Source organism: Haemaphysalis longicornis, unplaced genomic scaffold (assembly GCF_048455015.1).
Source record: "Haemaphysalis longicornis isolate Haplotype H1 unplaced genomic scaffold, Haemaphysalis longicornis Haplotype H1 scaffold_12, whole genome shotgun sequence".
NCBI lineage: Eukaryota > Metazoa > Arthropoda > Arachnida > Ixodida > Ixodidae > Haemaphysalis > Haemaphysalis longicornis.
Window position 1 is genome coordinate 102152124 of NW_027526225.1, and position 18078 is coordinate 102170201.

The window sequence follows — 18078 nt, forward strand, 5'->3', positions numbered from 1 at the left end:
GTGCTTGGCCTTTCCAGCACCCCCCCAGCCCCCTTGAGTTGAAATAAAATATTGTTATTGTTGCTTATGGACAAAAAAAAACAAAAAAACGAAGTAGCTTTGATGCAGCTCTGAGAAGTTCACACTGGCGAAATTGAGGATACTTTTTTTTTGTCAATTTGACCAGCTCTGCGCAGGCAAAGGCAGGTAATCAACGAGTGGGTATGCGCCACTTTATGGGCCACCACCACCATACCAACGGGTTGTACAATGCATGGAGTTTCTTAGTGAGAAACTCTATGGTGCAATGGGCTCTATGGACTGCAGGCTGAAAACCTTTTTAAAACCTGAAAGTCTAGGCAAAATTTGGTGCCTGCTACGTACCTGGCCAAGCGGAACGAAATTTTCTACAGCATCTCTACAGCCCGTTCTTTTTCTTTTCTGAGGTACACGAGGATCGTTTTATTCGCCGCTGTGCAAAGCAGGCCTCCTTTTATTAGAGACATAACACATGGAAATTAAATATGAAAGAAATGGGAGAAGAGAGCTCTAGCATGAGGGCAATTCTGGTCCAGTACCACACCACCAATCGAACAAACCCAGTGTAGGCAGTGTAGGAGCACGTCTGTTGGTCTGCGGCGGGTCAACGTCGGTCGTGACTCGTGAGCGCAGCAAACGCGCATGACCGCGGCGGCCATGGCGTCGGACTGCGGACGAGCCATATAGCGGGTGATTAATGCTGCCGTGCACTCCGCGCTGCACCGCAGGGAGCGTCCGAAGACCGTGCCGTGCTTGCCCTCTGCCAAAAAGCCCATGCAGGCGACGCGTTTCCCCCGTGCGCGGCGGTTCGTCCCGGCAGCGATGCCCGCTGGGCGGCGGTGAACCATGGCGCCGTGGCGGCGGCGGCCCAGCGCGGCGGTGGCCCCCTCAGCGGCTACATCGACCCGCATGGCCGGGCGTGCCTTCGTCTGCGGCCTCCGGCTGCTGCCGCCGCTGCTGCTGCTGCTACTCGTGCCCTGCGCCGGTGCGTGGTTGGACGCTGCTGTCCGAGCACTAGGCGACTGCCCGTGGGGCACAAGTCGGACCCCGCGTTTGCACTGCTCGGCCTGCGGCGCGGGGCCTTCCAGTGCTTGGCCCAGCGTGATTGTCCAACGCACGTGATTTTACCGCGTGCGGGGTCGCTGTTTGGAACCCACACTTTGCCTGTAATTGGATGATTGAATCCAATGGTCTACTATCATACCACGCCCGAGCACGTGACCCATCAGATGCCACACTGAGTGCGACAGCGCGCAGGCATGAACATATATCACAAATACAAAAAAGAGGGGAGGGAAGGGAGGGGGGGGGGGGGGGTGCTTGTTTACTTTGCCGTCTATCGGCAAATAGCGGCGTGAGAGTAGATTGTGTCAGAAAACAGCATAGAGCTTGCCAACCTATGTGACTGAACATCCTGCGCTTCACCTTTCAGCTCAAAACACGTACATGAAACTATATGCGTGTAACTTGAAAAAAATAAATGAAACACTACTAAGGTGGTTTATGGTCGGATATAGTTCGGGGGCTGCTAGTAAAACGTGGGCATATGTGAGTCTAGTTAACCAGACGTACAAGCTTGTGGTACTTTTACAGGTGCAGGCACCGCGCCTCGACACTCCCAAAGCCAGGAAACGGTTTCCCTCTGTGTCTAGCTGGTGGATGTGTGACCAGAATAAAGATTTTACGATATATTGGGAGCCGCTAGTATTGGGTCATGTTTCATTAAAGGAAAAAGAGCAAATGGGGTAGTGAAGCCTGTTTATAATAGAGCCAAATATTCTGAATTATTGCCTATAAAATTGTTAGCATAAAACCACCCTTTAGGGCATAACATAGAAGCACTGTGCATCTGTCGGGTATATTCAACCATCAAGGGGTGCTGCTCCTGAATGCTTCCCTCACCCCTAGCTGTATAATGATGAGCTTAGCATAACAACCGTGTGTTGTGCCAGCAGTTGGAGCCATTTGACAGCGCATCACCGTGTTAAATCTAAATGCAAGTGAAAAAGGTGTGGTCAACATGCAGGCATGTCTGAACGTTGCCGTCAGCACGCTCATTCTGCACTTGGTTGCTTGTTATTGACAGGAGCTGCGTTTTTTTTGTTGCTTCCTTCCACATAAATTATTATTCATGCCCAGTGTTTGGCTTTTGGTCAACTGCTTTTTTCATCCGTAACTTGCCGCTTCCAAAAGGCTAAAAGCTTTCACTTGGTTCTATTGGGCATGAACATCACATCGATTTTTTGGGGGATTGGCCCTCTCCGAGTCATTGCCTTTTTTTGCCGTTTGTAGTTGGCAACATTTTCTACACTTGAGTACAACTCAAAGGAGACAACAGAAGTTGTCCCTACGCCTCATACCCGCAGCCTCCGCAGTGTAGAGAGTGCATTACTGCAAGTACTTTGAACGTGCCACAAGCTGTTTCCGTGATTTTGTGGAGCGACGACACACAAACTACAGGAGAAATAAGTGACAATGTCGCACATTAAGTGCGATTTCTTTTCAAAGCACGCACATCTGCATGGACTCCTGGCCCGTTGCTTTGGCGGAGTGACACAGTACATAACCTGTACCCAAGTATAACAAGCTTACGCACTTACTGCTGTTTCATTGCATCAGAACTTCACTGGTAGTGCCCTCGTGGAATGCATTGGAGGAATGCGTGAGCGGCGACATGCACTTATTTACACTAAAAAATTTCTCGCTTTGTGCTTCCTGTAGTTATTTCTGGTGGGTAGGCAGTTGTCGACAGCCCTTGATCCTCCGTTGTTAAGCATTGGCCTTGGTGGTGCTAACCACAAACTACAAACGTTGGACTGAAAAGTGTACGGGGTAATCTGCTGCCACAAGCTGCCATTTACAACCTCCTTACTTGTGGGGAGCATAAAGTAGCAGTTCACAGGGCTACTAAAGAGCCTGAGTACCAACAGTTAGCGATAGTTCCCACCACGATGGTGGCAGCCTTGTGTGGGCTATTGGCAGAGCCCTTGTCGACTAGGAGTGCTGCGTTATAGTATTGGCCCGTACTCTAGATTGGTAGGCTACAAGCCTACTTAGTACAGTTATCCTTACTACATTTACTACCCTTACTACATTTGTCAGTTCGCTCACCAGAACTCTGAGCAAGGTTTGCTACTTGTTGACTGCATACAAATAAATGACGTGGCAGTGTTGCGACAACTTGTAGCGATGCATAGCCATTGGGTGTGTTCCATTCCGCTGTGCAGTGCGTAGCGTTGGGGCGGACGAGCGGGGCTGCGAGTTCCCAGCGGCCTGGCAGGGCGAGTGGTTCCTGAAGGGTGCGCGGGACCCCGTGCGCATCGACCGCACCAGCATGTCCATGCGGGGCCGCTGCCTGGAGAGCCACGAGAGCAAGTACCTCGTGTCCAAGGACGACTGCGTGCGCTGCCTGGGCATCAGTGCCAAGCACGCCAACGTGCTGCAGTACAAGGAGACGGGCTGCTCGCAGCACACCTCGCACGCGGCCGTGTGCGCCGAGTTCACGGGCGACGCCAACCTCTTCTCCCTCTTCCGGCTCAACGGGAGCGCCGAGGCGTGCCCGCTGCAGGGCCCCCTCGACTTCAGCTACAACCAGGGGGCCGGCGACTGCGGCCACCCGCCGTCGCGCCTCGAGTCCTGCACCGAGCCCAGCCAGCTGCTCCTCCGGTTCCAGGCCTGCGCGGACGTGCGCGGCACTGAAAGCAGGGAGGAGCAGCTAACGTGCCTGGCCTCGTGGAAGGAGGGCTCGGTGCGCTACCTGGTGGGGCGCCTGGTGCACGCGGCGGCCAAGACGGACGCCGACCGGCTGCGCTGCTTCGCCTACGAGCGCACCGACCACGGCTGGCAGCTGGCCCAGTCGGGTGACGCCACCTGCGACGCCCTCAGTGGGGCCACCGAGGGATCGCGCACGCTGCGCCTGTGGCCGCCGCCCCCCCACGGGGACGGCCAGGCGCCTCCCTGCGTCTGGCCCCCCTGGTTCTCCGCGGGCGCCTGGGAGCCCCTGGGTGAGACGGGCAGCCCGCTGCGGGTGCTCTCCGCGGGCACCCTGCAGATGGGTGCCACCCAGCTGCGCTGCGTCCAGGCGCTGCCGGACCACCGGGGTGGCCCACACTTCAGGGTACAGGCGACGCACCAGTGGTGGGTGTCTGCCAGGTTTCCAACGAACGTGTGCTCTAAGTTGGGTTGTTACCAGAGTGTAGAATTTGGTCTAGGGGCTGGTTGGTTGTAATCTTGTGGTATAAACTGCGGTAACTTGGATGCAGATGAGTAAATGAGAAGGGCATGAACTGAAAAACGGTGTTAATACGAGCTTGTTGGTAATACTTTTAGTTTGGTAACAGTGCTAGGACAGGACACCGAGGAGGTGACACGAGACAGCGCCCAGTCTCGTATCGCCACCTCTGTGTCCTGTCTTAGCGCTGTTATCAAGCTAAGTATGAGAAGGGTATGCCCTATGTCCTCATGGTTGTACTTCACCCCCGTGCTTGAATCCTTATAAAGTGTGCCGAGCTCTTGCATATGGAGGTCCTTTTGGTTTTATATACTGGAAGAACAGTTGCCGTGGCAAAGAATGACCCCCATGACCTTGTGTGCAGTCGTGCACGCTGCCACCGAGCTGTATGCTGGGGTCAAAGTTCTGTTCCCTCAAGTCCAGGTAACCCTGCAAGGAAAATGACTCGCACACTGTCCGTTTTGAGCCAAACCTCAGGACCCCAGAGAACAGCTGCTTTAGTCCTTTGTTTTTTTGTTCCTTGTTGCATGTTACCTGGACATTGCTCAAAATACAGTTTGTGGAAGCTATTTTGTCCTTTTTCCATATGCTACCTGCCCGTAAAGACAACTGGAGGGCATGTGGTACAAGCAGTTTACTCACAAGTGAAGCACTTTCTCGCAGACAGTACATCCGACTTTCAGAGAGTACATCCGAGACCTCCTTTGGGAATACAAGCTCTATCAAAGGCTTGAGGATTGGAAACGTTAAGAGTTTTGAAAATTTTGCATCCAATGTGCCCTGCCCTTATCCTGCCTTTTCACGGTCTCCGTGGTGTTGTTGGGAAGTTGCACTGGTGCGATCGGCTGTGCTCTGCTGTGTTTTTCAGCGCAATCCAGCATCGGTGCCTGGGGCTGGTGCAGAGGGCGACGCACGTGGTGGAGCTTCTGCTAGGTGCGTGCTGTGCCCATGGGGGCGGCAATAGGGTGGCCCTAGTGCAACCCCAGTGTGACCTCTGTTTTGCTGCGTGTGCAGGAGACTGTGAGGCGCAGCAGCCGGCACGGCCGCTGACCCTGGTGCAGCTGCGCACCCTTGGGGGGGGAGGCGGGTGTGGGTCGCTGCTGGGCCGGCTGTTCCTGCTGCCCCCCACGGGGGGCGGGGGCGGCCCACTCCTGCAGGGGTGCGGGGGAAGCTCGGTGCTGAGCTCGGGCTGTGGCGGCTTTCACCAGGACCAGCTGCAGCTGCTGCTGGGATGCGGCTCAGACACCCACCGTGAGTGCTCCATGAGACGGGCAACAACTGTTTCGGGCAGGAAGCTTCCTTCAAGGGCATTGTGGGGTATACTGTATATACTCATGTAAGGGTTGCAGTATTTTTTCTGAAATTTGGGGTGAACATTGCGGGTGCAACCATTAGACGGAGAAAAAGACACAACTTTTTTCTTCTTGTAAATCTAGCCTTTAATGAACTGCAGTACTCGCTTGTACTGAGACACGTAGAAAAAACAGAGAAAAAAAACAACCTTTGCCACTATCACGCGGGTGCAAGATTGTTACTCGTCGTCCTCCTTGCCCCCTGAACTCGTGGCATCCTCGCACTCGCCTCTGTCCCAGACGAGGTCACACTCTGTTCCATCAAGCTTGTTGGAAAAGACCTTGTTTTCGGCACAGCCACCTTTGTTTTGCCCCCGAAAAAAAAAAAAAAAAAGAAAAAAAGACAGCTTTCGTATAACTACATCATGGAACGGATAACTCGGCTAACTTTCTACAAAAAAATGCAGGGTGCAGCCAATACACAGGTAATTTTAAATGTATTTTTGGAGGGGATTTTTCTCTAAAGTTCTGGGTGCGGCTTTTACACGGGTGCGGCCATTACATGAATACCATATTTACTCGAATCTAACGCACCCTTGATTGTAACGCGCACCCGTTTTTCACCCTCCGAAGAAGAAGAAAAAACGCTATGCCCTCGATTGTAACATTCACTAGACTTTCATTATTTAATACAAAAATGCAACTTTTTCTCACTTGAAACAAGCAAGGTTTTATTCCAACGGTGGCACGAAATGAAATGTGCCAGTTATTGCCGCCAAGACAGTCACCGCAACGACGGTCCGGGGCAGCAACGGCTCTGTCGTTACGGGTCTCTGAGCCGCTCGCTGCTGCTGCACGTACTCTGCCAGCAGGTCCTCCATTTGGGGAGATTGCCCCCTCTTTGGTCTGCTGAACCCTTTCCGTGTCGCCTTGCTTGAGAAAATTTTCCCTTTCTGTTTGAGCCAGTCCTTGCACGCAAGTCTCCGGAACACTGAACGCACGTGACGCGGCTCGATTTTCATCGCTTTTCGCGCACAACATTGCTTTATTCTTAAACGCAGCATCGTGGTGAACCTGCCATGTCTTTGCAGTGGAAAATTCCATGGCAGAAAGAACAGAGGAACGTGAAAAAAGACTACGCAGACAACAAAAGCAAACATGCGTCGACTACGAAGCGTTGGCTACGCGTTCAGTAGTCAAGCGGCCATCTTGAAACGTTGATGGCGATACGGCGTCGCAGTTTTGAGTCATACTCGATTGTAACGCGCGTGTGATTTTGGGACATATTTTTCCGGAGAAAGGTGTGAGTTAGATTCGAGTAAATAGGGTATATACAGTAGTGTTGTCAAAAGCATTCCAGCCAGTGGAGATGCTGCGGGCAGGGTAGTAGTGAATGTCAGTGCCAGTACCCTGCTGGAGAGCGCGTTGCCAAGGCTCCCGCCGCGCAGGGTTCCAGTGCCACGGCAGCTGGGAGGAGAACGGCACGCGGATGGTGGTGGCCAGTGCCGTGTCCAGCAAGCGGCAGTACTGCATCGCCGTTTCAGCCCAGCGTGTGGCGTTTGCCGAGAGCCCGCCCGCCTGCGTGCAGGGCCTGCCCTGGCCCTGGTTCTCCTTCAACCTGACGCGCACCGACAGCTGCGGCCCCGAGGAGAGCGCCGCCTCGGCTTGCCCCTGGCCGGCGGCGGGCCTGCTGGCGGCCGTGCTACTCTTGCTGCTGGCACCAGAACCCTTCGGAGTGCAACTGGCGCTACCGAGAAACACCGTGTGTTGTTGATCACTGCGCTGTGGACGCTGCGTCGTCAACTGCGTGCCTGCAGTGGTGGTGCCGTTATCCCGAGCGCAGTCAGTCAGCTCATCATCACAGCCGCCCCACGTGCTTCCCAGAGTCTGCAGAGTGTGTAGTGGACTGGCTGGGTGCTACAACCGCTAAGGCAGTGTCCCTGTCGACAGGGGCTGAACACCTGCAGGACTTGGTTTCAGGGGAGGCTGTGTAGGGGTGGTTGTCTCGGGGGACGCTTGTTGAGTGGCCAACGGACTACGAGCTCGTTCTCTCAAGCCCTGGTTCCTGTCCGAGGGGCTCAGTGATGGCCTGTGACCTTTTACAAGCAGCTGTGTCGGGCATGGACTGCCCGCATTGCTGTTAGACACTGTTCTGTTCATTCCATGTAGCCAAGCGGGAGCCACTCGGCCGTCGTAGCAGCGGCGACCTTTTGTTGAGTGGCCATTTTGTTTCCCCCCAATGCCAAAGCCTGAGCGATCGTCATGTTAAGGGTGGGAGGAGGGAGAGATAGAAGCCCGGGAGGGAGCGCGGGGAACACAGTGTTGTCGAGCGAAGCTCTCCGTCTGCTGCTCAAACTTTTGCTATGCAGAGCTGGTCCAGTAGTGGTTGGGCGGGCGCTTGCGAGGATTCCAGATTTATCATCGGGCCCTCTGTAAACATATTCGAGCCTGTTGCTGCGCATTTCGTGTGCTTGGACTCTATGCAAAACGGTGCATTAGCTGTGCTGTCTAAATTAACTACGAACTATTATGAACTGTATCTAGAAAGGCTTCCGTGAGGACCCCTGGTTGACCAATGACTTGGATGTAGTGTATGTGCGGTGATCTATTTTAATGGAAGCAAAGCTAAGAAGCAGAAAAAAGATTTGGCGGCATTACAGATGCTGTTTTCACAGAAACGTGAACCACCTGGCGAACATTTGTGAGTGTGTAATTTCCAGGTGGCTTCTTACCTTTACTTTGAGTCACCAACATATTTTTTACGTGTTTTGGGAGGCATTTTATATTAGTTTGATGAAGGCAGCCAGTAAACAAAACTGGCTTATTTTTTGGGGAAAAAAAAGTTTTGTAGTGTATGTTTAAAATTTGCCCTGTAATCAAAAGGCCAGGATGATAATTTGAATTTTGAGTTTTAAGGGACCCTGCAACACTTTTATCAACTTTTTTTGAAATTTTAAATGCTTGCATAACGTAGTCACCCAATTTACCCAGTACTTAGATTAGGGGGTCGCAAAGTACCTCAGCCAGATATTACCGCTCTATGCCCATCAGATAACTTGGAAACTCACTCAAAAGACTTTTCTTTCTTTCCTGGTCGTGACGTTCTTCGACGGCTCGAATTACGTCACTAAGGCCAGTTTGCGGCTGTTGGCCGGTTTGCCTTCAGTTACAGCAATGAACGCTTTTCGATGGCAACTAAAAAAAAAAAAAAAAGCAAAAACAAATAAATGAAAAGCATATCTGGTGCAATGAGCAAATCAAGCAGTGCCACTCTGTGCTGGCGATAACTATAGCTTTCGCATTAGTTCCAGACGCAAAGGAAAGAGTGAAAGCGCTTATCGAAAATGTTGCAGGGTCCCTTTAAACATTCAGCTAGCTGCACCATCATATTCCCAAGCAAGCCAAAAGTTTGAAAAACAGCAAGTGCGTCAGTGTAGCGTTTTCTAATTACGTGCCAGGTTTAGAACTTTCGTTTAACTTTGCAAGTGTTGTTTGCCAACACCTGCCTTATTTTCCTAGGAAGCAAAGAAACTGATTGCTTAGTAATGAGCAGTTATTAAACTTGTTTCTAGGTAAACCATTTCTTGCCCTAAAATTTGATTGAACAATTGGTAAATATCAAGTAATTAATCATCTGGAAGTTGCCCACTCACAAGGAGGGTTCAGTGGTCGTACAACTGAGTCAACGTCTAATTCTTGCTCCTGGCGTAGCTATTCTTTCGAAAAGTATCTCCATTAGGTAGTATGAACCACACCGTGTGTATATGTGCATGCGTGTATCATTGCACCAAAAGAACACACCAAAGGTCAAACTTGTGCGGGAAGCAAAATACTGCTTGAAAAAACAAGGTGGGCTGATTTGATTTGGTGGTTCCGTATTGCGAAGCCAAGAAGGCTTGTCCGCTGGTGCGGCAGGTGTGGTTGTTTGGCTGCACGCCCCAAGAAGCTGCCCCATTCAGCCGCTGTTCAACGTGCTGTTCCTCCCATGGGGCTGTAAGGTCAGCCCAGCTCTCGACTCCCTGTGCAACAACAGCTGTAGCCATATCAGCTCTTGAGCAGCTTGCTGTGGTCAGGTACATTGGGACACTGCTCTTAAAAACAGCTTCCTGTAATTGTTAAGTAAGCTCTGTGAAGCTTGTCAGTCTTGCTGCTTTCCCCCCCCCCCCCCCCCCCCCCCCCCCCCCCCCCACTGATTTCAAACGTGGCATTACTTTTTTGAGCGAGTCAATTAGTTACTAAGATAATTAGAGATAATTAGCCATTTTTGGAGGAACAATAGATAAAGCCGTAATCTTTATATTTTTCAATACTATGAACCGTGGTGAGTGTAGTAAGAGATCGTTTTTTTGATGCACCGCTTGGAACTAATTTTACGGCTCATTAAACCTTGGTGGCACCACAGCAGTGGCAAGGAACCATTTTGAGTGCCCATTTCGAACACCGAAGTTTAATGAGCTGTAAAATGAGTTCCTGCATCAAGAAACCGCTTCTCTTATTGCATTCACCAGGGTTCATAGTATTGGAAAATATAAAGATTACAGTTTTATGGCCGACACTGTTTTGTCTAATGTTCCTCCAAAAAAATGACTAATTATCTCTAATTATCTTGGTAACTAATTGACTGACACAAAAAATAGTGGAATATTTGAAATAAGTGGTAAAAAAAGCAGCAAGACTGACAGGTTTCACAGAGTTTACTTAAAAATTAGAAGAAATTGTTATAAAGGCCATGTGTCCCCTCGACTCCACTCGGTGCTGGAGAGGCCGTGGAGTGTGCAGAGGCGCTGAGAGCAGTGAGTGGAGCGACGCAATTCCAGGGCACGTTGCCTGCGTCCTCCCGACAGGAGCAGACAGTGTGGGTGCTGCGAACACTGTTGGTGCATCTGCTCTGCTCAGTGGCCAACTCTGCTGATGCCCGCTGTAGCTATCCCTATGCTACAAAAACACCGCGAGACGGAGTTTAGGGTCGGCGCGATAACTTGGTTAGCATTTGTGAAGAAAAGCCTTACTTGGGAAGTAGCGATGCTAATGGGCTCCGCAGTCCTGGTGCTTTCGCGTTTGTGCCAGAGGAGAGTCTCGAGAGCCGATGTCGGGATCGCTAGGAGTAGGTCGGACAACGTTGCAGCTATTTTAATTCTGAGAAATACCGCCTGCTCGCTGCCTTTTATCCGGCGAGTAGACAAATGCTGTTGGATCTAGATAGTTTGTGGATTAAACGGTCTGGCTCAGATTGGGCAGAAAAACGTTGTGCCTTTTCCTTACACCTGTCTCTGGCCACGCAGGTGCTTTCTTAAGCGGCCACCTGTGCGAGAGTTGGTACGTTACGCTTTCTCAGTGCCGTACTGCTTATGGCCTCCTATGAAAATCTATGACTTAGTGTAGTGCAAAAAAAGAAAAAAAAGGGACAAGGACACAGGGAGGCGACGGGCCTTGTCCGTTTCCTTGTGTCATTCGTTTTTTTTTTTTTTTTTTTTTTTTTGTGCTACACTAAGTCATGGATTATCGCTACCAACTAGCCCAAACCCAAACTCTGCTCCTATGAAAAGATTGAACGCCTGCATCATATCGTTGTTGCTGGGTTGCCCTGTATACCTTGGCAGTGCGGGTTGGCCCCGACTATTTTGCTCTTGGCAGGCCTCCCATCTGAATGCCTGCTGACCTGCACAATGAGTGTACACTACAGGTGACAAAGGTAAGGGACGCCTGTATGGCACCGAAGTCGTGAAAAATTAACTAGCCCATGGTTTGTACAGTTCAGCGCAAAAAATAGACAAGGACTGCGAACTTATCTCGTCCGACTTTCCCATTGTTTTGTTCTTTCTTTTTTTTTTTTGTAGTTTTAACTGTACTTAGTTTGAAATGTCTTTGTAATGAACTTCAGTTGTAGTAGCACACTTGTGTTGTGTACTTACGCAGTCCCTGTCCATTTTTTGCGCTGAGCTGTACGAACCATGGAATACCAACTAGGCCAATCGATCACGTTGCAAAACTAGCCCAACTTTATCTTGTGTGAACTTCACAGGGACGCTGGCTCCTATAGTGAAACCTAGCAGGGTGCCCTTGGGCAAGACTAAAAAATTAAAGCCGTTCCACTCATCACCATAATGGGCTGTAGCGCCGTTATCCGCTCACTGCTACCACCCAATGCATTTCAAATTTCCCGCCTTCGCAGTGCTCGCGCGACCCCCTGTCCGAAACTTCGCCAGCGGGAGTTCTGTTCTTTTTGTGTTTGCTTTTCCTCCCACGTGCCAGCATTGCACTGCCACTTTATTTCGCTTACTGTCGTAAAAACCAATTCAACAAGCGTTCCTAACCAAATGAACACGGGTGCTGCCGGTTAGTTATGTATATTTTGCCTCAAATGCACCTGCAGTGTTCTTTGCGCTAAACAACAGGGAGATGTATGACAAGCGCCAGCAGTCGACAAGTTTCGAACGCTTATGACTATATGCTGTGTGGCTCTACTTGGGTCCAGCGAGCGGGCTATGAGGACAGGGTGAGCCCCTAAAGTGCTCTGCACTTGAAAGAAAATTGTCAAAGTAACCCTCTTTTTTTAAAAACCGCTGGCAGCCTATCCTGGCAGGCATGTTTAGTACAAGCCTCCGTTAGCCATCTCTTGTACTGTGTGCCAAGCATTCCAGCAAGCCCAGCCAAGCCCAATCAAGTCTCCATGGGGACAAGTGGCAGGATGATAAAACTGCATGCAATTTTCCTGTCAATGCATTGTCAATGAGAGTGCCGCCGCAACTTGCGATGGCAAATGGTGCCATTGGAAGCTAATGGCAAGGCTGTCGGTTGCACAGAAGCTGCTAATGGCTGCCACTACCGTACAAACCATCTGGCAAGGCTTGCTATTTGCACAGCTATGGATAAAGTAAACGATGGCCGGCTGCGGGATCGGTTGCGAATTCTATTCGCCACGCGCTCGACATGTAGGTGGCGACAGCGTCTCGCTGCTAGTGTGGATGCTCCGCTGAGCGACTCGTAAGAATGCACACTGTGGGCGCGCTTCGTGCCTTTTTCCCGCCGTACGTGCGCACGAAAGGTGCAAACAAGAGTGGTATGCTGTAGTTCGGTTCCTCGACGTTAAATGTATAGCGTGGAAGCGGCAATGAGTTTTCATTACTACGCCAAAAAAGCGGCGACCCATCGGGAATACCAGAATGGCCGCAATAATGACAATGAACTTGAACGCCGTGGCTCGTAGCAAGCTCGATATTTCCAGGCTATGGCTTTGAGCCTTCAATAAAAGCATCGATCTCTGAAATTCAGTTTACAACAGCAATCTCAATCGCTTTCACTGGTAGCATCACGCATTCTTGCATTTGTGGGATGCCCTGAAATGGTAACACTACTTAACTGCCCCGAAATTCTTTCTAAGAGCTTACGATATTTTTTGTGGGTTCAAAAGGCAACATAAAATTACTGAATTTTGATCAGCGCAGAAATATAAATGTAACCGCCAAAACGGGTCTTTCAAATGAAATTTTAACGACTCTGAAGGAAGGTTTGATGAATAACGGTTTCGGATCACTACTATTTACGGCTTTCGTTGCACCCCTAACACGTGGGCAACAACGTGCATTATATTACACGTTTTCTCCTCTTCTTTTAAACTTAGGTCCACCTTAAGAGGTTAAGATGTGACCATATTAGGCATTTGGTTATGCTGAGTGAGACACGTTTCTGGACAAGGAGATTCATGTCGGATTTGAAAATGATATATATGAACATGACACACGAAATGCCACATGACAGACGCAAGCTCACAACTGCTTAATTTTACAGAAGAATCCCCCTAAATACTCTTGCGCATCCGTAGAAATGTATTTTAAATAATACGTAAAATTAGCAACTCGATACAGTTGAATAAATGTTTATTCCTCCTCCTCAGTATAAACAACGACTGTCCAAAAATGGTATTTATTTTAGAAAAGGTACGGGAAGGACACGATCACACAGGCGCTTGCGGGTGTAAAATACGTGTCCGGTAATGTATGGGCGGTAGCGCACGGGTCGTGTGCAGTGTAAATGTTTGTTTGTTTCTTCTTTCTATAAGAAAACAGCGTAATTTTAGAAGGGTGTGGCAAATGCACGGGTATTAACAGGTCTTGTCGCTTCTTACCCATTTTGCATACTAAACTTTTATCCTTTAAATAATCACCACGCGACGTTCAAAATGCACCCTTCGACGTTTCCGAAACGGCCGACGGCTGCACTTAACAATAAGAAAAGTGCAACGTGTGGATTCTGGAAGCAATGTTTATAACACGTTTCACACTCAAGCGGTGACCACGGCGAAGATGTTTCGTGGAATTAAACCTGCGCATTAACCCGCAATGGCCGCTGATTATTGCGTTTCTAGAGGAAATGCGTAAGCAGAGGTAACTATGTCATTGCTTACTGCCAACGGAGCACACATACTGGTTGTTTTGTCGTGTGCAGCACGCGTCTTGCGCCGCACGCAACGTGAAAAAGCATACGACGCGAGAGCGCCATCCACACTAGGAGCGGTTCGTCCCGCCGCCGCCAGGGGCCGACTGTGTTCGCGCTAGGGGCGAATACCAGTTGATCTACTTGCACTCTGTTGCCGGCACTTCAAAAGCCTGGAAGGAACCTTTTTTTTTTTTTTTTTCACAATTACAGTGCTGGAGGTGCTTTCACAACACCAGGTAGGTCTGGTGGGCTGTATGCCCAAATCTTTCACAAAAAAGCTCCTGGCAACAGGTATCATAAACTGAACTTGTAAGATGGGTATACTGCCTCTACGCTAGCTTTTGCTTAGAAATATTAAAAAGGTACCAACCGCACGGGTGGAACAGGGTACATGGGATTGGGAGCTGTCCTGGGAGCAGGCGAAATTGCCTTTTGAAGCACGTCTGGAGCAGCCAGAAAAGCCCTTTGGCAGGGGGGCTGGCATAGGCTGCAGCGCCAGCCCGCTGCTAATTAGGCTTAATTGATTTATCTACTATATTAGGCGATCTACCTTGCACAATAACCTACTCAGAACTGAAAACACCGTTCTTGTACTAGTATATAATAAATGAAATGAAATATCTGGAAATTTAGAACATGTGGAGTTATCTACCTTCGGTCCCAGCGAGTGCCCGTGTTATCACCATTCAACGGCAAACCTCACGCGCAGAGTCGAAGGGGATAAGGTAACGGGCCTGGATTTGTGTCTGGTAGATGGCAGTGTTAAGCGAACGCACAGTGGCATTCCCTACAATAAGGCGTTTGCTTGCCTTTTTTCTATCGGACAGCGGTTTCGGTACGTGCATAGCAGAACATAGCTTTGTCTTCGCCCGTCACGGGAATATGAGAGTCTATGAACGTACGCCGTAGACTACGTAACGAGAGCGTGTTAAAGGCATAATTAATGCTGGACCATCCACCCCATAGGCAATGCCAACAGCAAAGTTCGCAGGCGAAAATGAGAAATTAGCTCACAATAGAGGCAAACCGAATAAACAGGCCAGGGCAAACCGCCCAAGGACCTGTTTGTTCTATACATGCAGCTGTGCTCACGAATAAAGGTAGACTAAATAGCAGTTCACCTCCAATAAACCACAATTTTTCATGCAAATATTCCGTTTGCAACAAAAAAAAAGTGAAACGAAAAAAAAAAATCACAAACTTGGTTATTTTTCATTAAATGTGGCGCAGTGGCCAGTAACAGCAAACAAAACCGTGCAAATGCGACACTAATAAGTGCAAAGTGGAGACACGCAGTGCCTGTGGCCACTAAGCAAAAGCCAACTTCCATAGCCGCTCATGGCCTCGATGAAACCGCCTTGAAACCAAATACACAATGTTCCAGCCAAGTTTCCGGCACGGGGCATCACGGCGGTCGTATCTCACGGCTCGATGCGGGCTTCACGGCACAGGGCAGCACTGATAAACGAGTTTGGCGCAATATGGACGGCTCGGTGCAGGATGGCGCAGGTGAACAAGTTTGGCGCTCAATGGCGCAAATGGCAAAGCTGTTCCACCCCTTTTCAACTGCTCTTTTCTGCTGTATCCTGTACAGACGGGGCATATGCGTAGCAGCCTTAGACGAGAGTATGCACGCATGGGTTCCATTTTAAAAACTGCTTTATTCCTCATGGGAGGAGACCATCGCGAAAATGAATTAAGAGAAAAACATCACGAACACAAATTGGGCAACGGCAGGTGCTGCATTTCTCAGTCCTCGAAATTGAAGCCTTCCCCATCAGGGGATGGTGTGCGCGTAGTGGCAGTGTAGAACTGTACACGTAACGTGAGAAACAGTAGGGGGAGGGCTGAACAAGTACAACGGCCAAGTTTGACGAGTCACCGAGCTTGAGCTTTGGTGGCCGCTATTTCGAAGAGTCCATCCTCTGGGTCCGTCCCAGAGGGGCTGGTTGTCTGCTTGGCACTGAGGAGGCAGACGCTTCGCAGACTTTGCAAAACGACACTGCCTCGGGCAGTCTGGTCTTGTGAATCACTCGCTGCTTCACTAACCAAATGAATCACAGATGGTGGGACGCATTAGATTGCTTCCATGGCCTGTGGTCCCGAACAGTCGGATGCATTGGGACAAACACAGGGTGTGCGGCCCAGTAGTTCTGCACACACTGTTTGCCCGGCCACGCAACCGCAACAGGCTGGCCCGAGGCTAGCTCGTCCCCAAGAAGGCACTAGCGGGCAGTTCCTCCTTCCCCTACCACTGCTGTTCGTTGGGCTTGGCTGTCCAGTTTCCCGAGACGTCTGCGCTGCTCCAGAGCTGCAGTGCGGGCGCCTGGCTCGAGTACGCCATCACTGCACAGAACGCCCAAGCAGCCGTTAAGGTGGCACCCCAGCGCTGGTAGATGTCGCGTTAATCACTGGCTTGCCGTCTGCTTGTGACACTGCAAGGCACTCCACATGGGGTGTGAAACCAAAAACAACAACTGGACACCGGATGCAGAGGTCAGCGGACTCACTCAGACTCAAACTCACGTGTGAGTTTGAGTGAGCGCGAGGCTAGTGTGGCATGGTGACTTTGAGTTTGAGTGAGTTTAAGCCCGAATGAGTTTGAGTACGCCTGAGACCGAGTGAGTTCCGAGTGCATTTTGAGTTTTGAGTCCGAGTGAGTTCTGAGTTTTGCGCTCACTGTGAGTTTGAGTTTGAGTGAGTGCAGATGAGCTGCTCAGCAATGAGTTTGAGTTTGAGTGAGTGGTGATCCGAAAATAAATTTGTGAGAGGTTTGAGTGAGCTGCGCTAAGTTTGCCGAGGTATGACCAGGTGTGCCGCAATGCACAGTGAACAGGCACTGTTGTATACAACCTTGTATGCACTTGTAATAACTGTTTGTAAGGCCTGCTCAATAAATTTCAATTGAAGTTCGACTTTATATTAATATTTCAAAAAATATTAATTTTGATGAAATGTTATTTGATGCAACGGGCCATACCATTGATTGGGATAATTCAAGAATTGTCGGCCAAGGAAGGAACTTCAAATCACGGCTTTATCTCGAGTCTTTGGGGATACAGAGGACACGTCACACGCTTAATCGCAATGAAGAGTCCCCCCTCCCCCCATCGTACACGCACTGCTTACGTCACGTGCTGAAGAAAACCTAAGCGTCCATAAACTTTCCTTCATCCCATTGTGAACAAGGTTCCCACAGCGAAGCCGAAATGTCGTTTGTTGTTTTCAAAGTTTTTAAAATTTCTTTTGGTCGGTGTTTCCGTTTTTACTTCAACATGCATCCCGACCAGCTGGGCTTCCGTCAAACCCTCAACTTCAAAGTTGCTCTCTCTCTCTCTCTCTCTACTTTTGGATATATTTGAAAAAGCACGGCCGCTCGATGAAGGAGAGGTCCGGCCCATACAATTTCATACTAGTAATACCTACTAGAGGGAAATCTGGCGCTGCATTCCCGGGCCGCCGTGGTGCAATTCCTCGCCTCCTTGGCTAGGTTAGCCGAATGGCTTCTTTTCCGTCTTGAAGCCAAAATCAATAAAAAGGGGTAACATTGTTTTTTTCTTTAGCTTGCATGAAGCTTCTAAATATTCCCTGACAAATACATCTTTTTGGAACTTTAATTTTGAAATAAAAAAACAAATTCGATTAATCTTCTGCAGCAATATTGTCGCATTTTTGCAGCCAGAGGCAACTTTTCAACCTGTTCATGAGCCATGCCAAGGACAAGTGGGACGTGCCTGGCCAGTACATGACGGAATGCTTGCTGAAGCGCAGCTGCCCTAGACAGTGGCGCCAGATTTCCCTCTAGCGTACATTAGTATGAAACTCTATGGTACAGCCTGCCAATCCATGCACCGGCAATGGGTGGGCGCACGACAGTGGAGTTTCCAGTTGCGGCCGCTAATTTCGGTGGGGCCATTTCACATCAGTGACGACTCCCACTTTGGAGGCCTTTGGAGTAGCCGCGATAGTCACCCACGAAAGCGGCTTTAACTAACGTCCTATCTCGCATGTATTGAAACTAATACTACTACAAGTGGCCAGAAAGATGACTCTGCAATCTCTACAAATTTGATCTCGTGGAATGCAATCAGGAATTAGTAA

The 18078-nt window shown here is 49.7% G+C and overlaps 2 protein-coding genes across 3 annotated transcripts in view; one reads left to right on the plus strand and one right to left on the minus strand.

The window, feature by feature from the left end:
- The first annotated feature begins 467 nt into the window (after positions 1-467).
- LOC144163123 (uncharacterized) lies at positions 468-10784 on the plus strand. Its single transcript, XM_077693935.1, has 5 exons — positions 468-1003; positions 3246-4155; positions 5118-5182; positions 5264-5500; positions 6990-10784. Exons 1-5 carry the CDS (start codon positions 865-867, stop codon positions 7313-7315), a joined length of 1677 nt encoding a protein of 558 aa, XP_077550061.1. The 5' UTR covers positions 468-864; the 3' UTR covers positions 7316-10784.
- Positions 10785-15618: 4834 nt separating this feature from the next.
- Gp210 (nucleoporin 210) overlaps positions 15619-18078 on the minus strand; it is a 77234-nt gene continuing 74774 nt past the window's right edge. For both annotated transcript variants that reach the window (XM_077693936.1, XM_077693937.1), the window contains one exon: positions 15619-16323. In XM_077693936.1, coding sequence (XP_077550062.1) covers positions 16226-16323 — 98 coding nt within the window. In that variant the 3' untranslated portion in view covers positions 15619-16225. The remainder of the gene's footprint in view (positions 16324-18078) is intronic.